The 7,136-nt window shown below is 39.4% G+C and overlaps 1 protein-coding gene across 3 annotated transcripts; it reads left to right on the plus strand.

Annotated features, from left to right (window-relative positions):
• The first annotated feature begins 771 nt into the window (after positions 1-771).
• LOC103132845 (gamma-taxilin-like) lies at positions 772-6,565 on the plus strand. Of its 3 annotated transcripts, none has more exons than XM_007544620.2 (4): positions 772-875; positions 2,215-2,331; positions 3,510-3,657; positions 6,408-6,565. In XM_007544620.2, exons 1-4 carry the CDS (start codon positions 810-812, stop codon positions 6,539-6,541), a joined length of 465 nt encoding a protein of 154 aa, XP_007544682.2. In that variant the 5' UTR covers positions 772-809; the 3' UTR covers positions 6,542-6,565. The 3 variants fall into 3 exon arrangements, with proteins under 3 accessions (XP_007544682.2, XP_016523101.1, XP_016523102.1); XM_016667615.1 differs by lacking the exon at positions 772-875 and adding an exon at positions 909-1,012; XM_016667616.1 differs by lacking the exon at positions 772-875 and adding an exon at positions 1,535-1,701.
• The last annotated feature ends 571 nt before the right edge of the window (positions 6,566-7,136 follow it).

Consider the following 7,136-nt stretch of genomic DNA (forward strand, 5'->3'; position numbering starts at 1 on the left):
ACTAGACACTACATTTTTAACGTAGAAAGTGTTGCTGGACGATTGTTCCTGTTTTTTATGTGTATCGATGACTGTGACCTAGCTCATTCCTGACATTCCACACCATGAGGGTCCTTGAGAGACTCTTGTTGGCCTGAGTGGCAAACAAGTATTTTGTAGGATCCATTGGAGTTAGTTAATCACTGTGGGATTGAAGACACCATCATACACCTGCTTCATCAAGTTCAGAAACTATCAGAAACTTTAGAAGGGAAAACTTGGATAGTTTGTGTTGTAATTTAGCTGAATTTTTAAGTACATTTAAAAAATATATTTTTAAGTATATTTAAATATACACTTACAAATTCAGGATAGTTTGTGTTGCAATTTAGCTGATTTTTTAAGTAGGCCCAATATTTACAGTTACTTTTAAAATATGTACTGCTTCATGTTGTTTTATTAAAGTTCTTGTTTTATTTGTATCTTGTGCTAGCCTTTAAATATATATTTTTTTATTTCTAGAAAAGATACAAGTCCTGTTTGGAGGGCACAGGTAAATGGTCGTTTTTGCCCTTGGTTTAAATTTTGCATGAAGAAGCTTACGATGCTGACTGATATGAAGAGTTTCACCTTCAAGTTAAAATAATACAATTTGAATTCAGATTGCTCTGGTCTTTAATTTAACATTAGAGATGGATCGGCTAATATTTAAAAAAAAAACACAGACTAAGCTAAACAAGATTAGAACGATAAACTACAAAGTAGATAAAATGAATGTTTCCGTTTTTTGGAAACCCATCAGTGGTTATAGTTTGAAAGGTGATACCCGGATGTTGTATGCGTTAACTTCACACTACCTTCTGACATCATTCGAGCTGTACAGTGAAAATATTCAGGTGAGTGCTTTTAGGACTGTTTATTGGAGTGTTTGGTATTGTGGGATGCAGACTTTACGCTACCTGAACGCAATGGACGAAGTTCTACAAAGAGGTCTACAGCGCAGTGATTGTTTTCATTTGTTCAACATTTTGAAGTAAGTTCGCCAACAAGACTAGCGTCAGTTAGCTTTAAGCTAACTATTAGCTCGCTAGCAGTAGCTACGTAACACCGTGTAACGTAGATGTTTTTACGGTTTGATCTCGACAGCTGTACTTTTTGCTGTTCCGAATAATATTTTTAGAAGTTTCTGGGAAAGAGACACTTTGTGTTTCAGTGAGATTCCGTTCACACGGAGCAGAATGAAGCCATGTTGCTAAAACGAACCGGAACAGAGTGGGAACACATGCGTTCCGCTCAAGTCTGCCCTCAGAGGGTTCCAGAAAACTTGTTTATCTGGAAAATCACGTTTGCCACTCGATCTGGGGTTTCTCGTCACCGTTTCATATACAAAGCGAAACGATGTACCGTTTCAAATTTAGCTTAGGCTTAAATATTTTTATATAGTAAATACCAGCATTTTTTTTTCAACTTTTTAAAGTAATTTGAAGTGTATTTGTTTTATTGTATATTCAAACAATTATTTTCCGGTCTTTTTGGTTTCGTTTCCACACTAAAGGATCCAGTGAGGCTGGTGGTGATGTTGGGGTCAAGCTAAACACCTGCTAATTCTAACAACTCTGAGTGAACGCAGTCAACAACGATGAGTTGCTAGAGGTTTCCTCTGGCGTCCAAAAAGCTACAGCCGAATAAAAGTTTCTTGGAACCAGAATTCTGACCCTTCCAGTAGTGTACTGTTTTATGTTCCCAAAGATGGATCCAGCAACATTTATAGAATAGTGAACTTGCCCACAATGTATTCTTTTTTATTCAACAGATGTTACCATTGTCTTTTTACACATTTCTATTTTTTTTTCTTTGTTGAGACTTGATCAACATAGCTTGGGTCTGAAGCTGTGTTGCTACAGACACACTTAGACATTGGATCATCTTCTAAGTGTTAATTTAACATAGTTGATCAACCATTTAAGATCTTTGACTGGAGGAAGTTTTTATTTGAACTTTACAGGGGCATGTTTTGATCCAAAACTCAAGCATGGTCCCTGCCATGAAGATCCAGCTTGGCCCAGTATCTGACAGCTAGTTGTATTCCCACACAGTCAGGGCAGATTCTCTCTTCTTTAATTTTGTAAATTCACCTGGAGGACACAAATGGGTTTTAGGGTCACACAGTCTGGCAAAACTTTTACTATACAGCTTAATATAGTGAGTCTAAATTCTAACCATTCTTTTGTTTAGATTTCTAGGGTTGGATCAAAACCGATGGAGACGCCAGGAATTTGTGAGATTGATCTGCCAAACAGAAGAATAGTGAGCGGCAGTGAATCCCCAACTGATCTGGATAGTCCATGTCAGGTACATGACAATGTGATCATTCTTATGTGCTGGCTATTCTTGGGTTTAATCTGCTAGATTATTTTGCACCTTTTAAATTAATATTTACAAACGTTTTTCGAAGCTCCCTGACTTCATTTTCTACAGATATATTGATCACAAAAATGAAAAAAATGCTCAGAGTTTTAGGTAAAAATATAATTTGTGATGGTAGGATCTGTCAGAAAGTAAATTTTATAACTGATCAAGATTTTCAGTTTCCAGTTAGGTTGTTGTCAGCATGTCCTGTTATGGGCTACATATAATACAAGATCAACTTTGTTTTAAGATGAGGCTGAGTTGTTGGTTAGAGAGTAGACAAGGAGAGCTACTTACACCAAGTTATGGTTAGGACAGTGGCTTCCAAAATGTTTTCTGCTGGGTCCTCCTTTGGTTAATAAGAACATTTTTGTGAGAGCTGAGTAACATGTAGCATCAGATACCAATATGTGTAAATGAGAGGTTGCACTAGAACAGGTGTGCCCAACCAGTCGATCTCAGGAAGGTTTTAAGTTGATCTGGCCTGTAGGGTCTTCAGCAGAGAAACTGAAGACCACCAGCTGAGATGAGCTCATTTCTCTGGTTTTGAAAAATCAAAAAATATACACTAAGGTCCAAAAAGTTTAAACCTTTATTAAAGACAAAAAACCTCAACAAAACATGTTCAAATTATTGAATCAATAAAATAATCATAATAATCACAGTAATTATTACTTTATTAAGGTGCTGTTTGGTTAACAAAAATCAAAGGCGACCCACAGATGAACTCACTGACAGATCACTATCGGTGTTGAAGTTAGCTAATCAACCACTGCTGTGTTCAAGTGACAACTTATTAACAAAAAATAACATCAAGCCTGAAAACATAATATTTTAGGGGACTGATTATTCTGCTAACATCTGTCAGACCCATATAAGTGGACTGGGTCCTTTGAAGGATGCAGACCCTGAATTCAGACATGGCTACTGTGTCCCTCACTTTGGGAATCACTGTGCTGGGGAAACAAAGTTAAAGTTTACTCCTGCAGCATAACTTTTGACATACAACTAAAGATTTAAGCCCTTACCTTTTCTGGAGTTTTCAATGAAATCTCCAGCTCAGTGTTGTTTAATGGGATATTAGAACTGATGTGTTGTCATAATGGTGTGTGTGTTTATAGGAGGAAGTCGCAGGGTTTAATTTAGGTCTGTGCGGGCCTGAGGAAGAGAGAGGGGAAACCCCGGGTAGAGAGGACAGTCCCAGTGACCTGGGGGAGGCAGAGCTTGATCCTGGAGGAGACCCCAAGGCTGGAGACGACAAGGCTTTTGGTAGGAAAACTGCTGCTTGCGCATCTCCATTTCCTTTATCAGTTTCCTCTCAACAATGCTGAGTTTTCATAATGTTATGGAGTTTTTTTTTAAAGTTAAAATATGGTTTGTTTATTTTATTTTGATAGAACAAAATGTGAGCAAAGGTTGAATGTTTGATTACACTCAGGACACTTGGCCTGCCTTTGTTTATATGTGATGTGTAGGTGGAGTCAGTATATTTTTTGGTGGTGGGGGTCAAAGATCAATCCAGTCCAGATTAGTCAATGCTCAAAACTGCAGGAGGTGCATGGATCAAACTGTTAAACACTAAAACAGCAACATTTGGATTAGAGATTCTGCTGCTCAGTGGAAAAATCCAAATGTCATTCACTTAACCTATTAGTATGTAAACGGTAAGGATGCTCCGATCAGATTTTTTCCTGATCACTGATTTTGATTTAGGGTATAAATGGAATCATAAAATCATTTAATTTAGAGAAAAACATACAAAAAAATGCAGGCACAATGCATCAAGTATTCAATCAGAAGAGCAACAGAAAAACATGCTATCAGTAATACAGTATTTAACAGCAAGTCCCCTTGTGTTATAAGCCTGACGGGCCGCCAGTCTTTACTTGCTCTCCAGCCAGGCTAAGCATTGCTTGTTTTTTTTTAAGCATTAGCTAACTACAAGCATCTTTGCTGCGCTGAGCATTTCACTGGCAGTGCAGTGAAATGCTCAGCCAATCACACCGCTGGCGCCTCTGTGCATTGGCTGCCTCACGCGCTATCACGGCTGAATCTCTAAAGTTTACGTGGGCGTGGATCGGCGCATGCCTCCTTTCACTTAAACTGGGCACAGGCTCACCTGTATGGATATTTATCTCAGCCCCCTGTGAGAACTCATGTTTCTTTGGAGAACTCTACATCAAGGTATGAGTCAAGTTGCTCTGCTCACACAGCTCAATGTGAACCGCAATTATAGGTGCGCGTTAAGCATGCAGTGACAATAGTATATCTGTGTGAACAAAACATTATGTGTGGCGTGTGTGTTTATGTCTCAACATGCTGCTCTGTGAAAGCACTGATTAAATGTATGTATGCATTTCTTGGTTAGCTGGTGCATTAGTGGACCAGCCTCGTAGTCCCTGGTGGTAGTAACAGCCTTTTCAGCATGTCAGTGTTCTTCTTAAGTCTTCTAATGAGCCATCATTTGAAGATGGGTGCGTTAAACCAGGGGGAGAACTAAAGCATACAAGATGCCGGCCCTCGAGGACCGACTTTGAGCACCATTGCTGTAGTGTCTCATTGACCTCCTTTGACCACTTCCTGGCTGTCCTCATGGTTGCAGGCTGTCTCTTTACCAGATGTATGTAACAAAAACTGAGGTGCACCTCTCCACTCCCTCCACTCGGAGGGAAGAGGTACTGTATGCATCTTTTACATTAGCATACAGTTAACATAAAAGATGCATTACGTTAACAGAAAGAACTCTGGACCTCTTCTTTCTGGTGGGACAGCTCAACTTCACCACATACTGGGTGAAGTTGGGCAGGGTTTTGTCCATGGTGACATGATTAAAATCACCCTTGATAACCATGAATACAGTCGAATGTCCAGACATCATGGCCATCGTGGCATTTAGCAGAGGAAGGAATGTAAACAGTCACCTGAATAACATGGGAATGTTCACATTTGCAAGTAAAATGGACATCAACCAACCGCCAACAGTTCAACATCCAGGCAACAGATTTGGTCCTTGAACGTTATATGAGCAGGATTGCACCAACGGTTGTTTAGTTGAACAGCAACCCCCCCTCAATACTGCTTTATGTTCTTGATGCAATCCCTGTAAGCCTGAACAGTCTCATAGCCTTTGATGGAGACATTGGCATCAGGAATGTCGGAGTTCAGCCATGTCTCTGTAAAACACAATAAGCTTCATTCCCGGTACTCCCTCTGGCTCCTGGCCAGTGCTGTTAATTCATCCGTCTTGTTAGCCATCGATCTAATGTTGCCCATGGTAACGGGAGGGGAGAAACAGCTTGTTGCTCCTCTTCTCCATAAGCCTCTGCTGTTTCTTGCTTGTTGCTCTCCTCAGCTGTTTGTTTCCTTTTTTGCAGCCCCGATGTGTCCTTCTCCAGAACTGAACACCATGCCTTCCGGCTTCAGCGCAATTAGCTGATCCCTTGTGTAAACAATGTGGCCAAGTTGTTTTACTTGGCAGAGTAAAAAACATATTTCTGCAGCAAAGAAAAAGATTTAGACTCTCTTAGTCAACAATGTTGAAGATGAGCTTCTAGTAAAGTGCAAAAAGCAATTCATGTTGTAAATAAATAAATAGAAAACATGAAAAAGTAAAAAGACCAGAGGAGTAACCGCAACAGATGCACCAACCTGCATACATGTTGGTGCATGCGCACTCTGAACACTAGTTAGTAATGGTTTGGGAAGCTACATTTAGGTCTGCTGATGTTTGAAGCAGCTGTTTTATATAAAATTGACTAAAAATTATTTCGGTTTGATCTTTGGCTTCAAAACAGCTTAAATATATCATTAGTTACAGTTTTGTTCCTTTTTACTAGTTTCATTCTAATGTCCATTCTTTAATTTGTGCAAAATTTCTTGGTATGAGAAATAATTTGCCAAGATGGCATAAATCTAAAAGTAATGTGTTGAGTTCTTGTACTGGAGCTTTTAGTGTTGTGATCTGTTTGTTAAACTATTTTTAATGTGTTTCTTTGGCTGTCTTGTCATTTTCCCTGCAGGAAAGGAGGTTGTACTGCTGATGCAGGCACTGAATTCTCTTGCCACGCCTGAAGAGAAACTGGCAGCACTGTGCAAAAAATATGCAGATCTGGTAGGAATGTTGGCTTCTGTCTTTTTACACAGGGTTACATAAGACACTAGACCACTGTAGAGTTTTTTTTTTTAAACTGGCTATTTGTTTGCCACTTTTTTGACAGTATGATTGAAAATTCAAGAAAATAAAATTCCAGAATGTAATTGTTTTTATATGTATCGCAAAAATAATCAGCTGATTTGAGTCTTTATCTTTGTTTAGGCCAGATATAAATTTTTAATAATTTATTGGAGTCCATCAGAACCACATTCTGCCCACAATAGTGAGGAACAGAACATATAATTGAAAATCTCACGACCTAGTGTAAAACCAAACTGCACATTAACTGGCGGAAAAGTGCCTATAAGGTTGCAGAACACGTCTAGAAGGATCAGCCCGACGTGTTGAGCCATGATCAGGGTTTTCCCTAGAAAACTTGCTAAGCCCGGAGGTCGGGATGCCAAGGTGATCCACCGGCGGTCCACCGTGTTTTTGTATTAAAGATGTTAAGTTTATGTAAGCAGATGGACGGGAGAGGACGGGTGGCTGAGTAATTGATGCTTATAGTGTAAGTGTAGCTTTACAGACGAACCGCACAATAAATTTAATTCCATCCCGGTCTCAACAAACGGGTGACGGAGCGCATTGTGGCGGT

The sequence above is a fragment of the Poecilia formosa genome, unplaced genomic scaffold (assembly GCF_000485575.1).
Source record: "Poecilia formosa unplaced genomic scaffold, Poecilia_formosa-5.1.2 Scaffold1393, whole genome shotgun sequence".
In the NCBI taxonomy this organism is placed as follows: Eukaryota; Metazoa; Chordata; class Actinopteri; order Cyprinodontiformes; family Poeciliidae; genus Poecilia; species Poecilia formosa.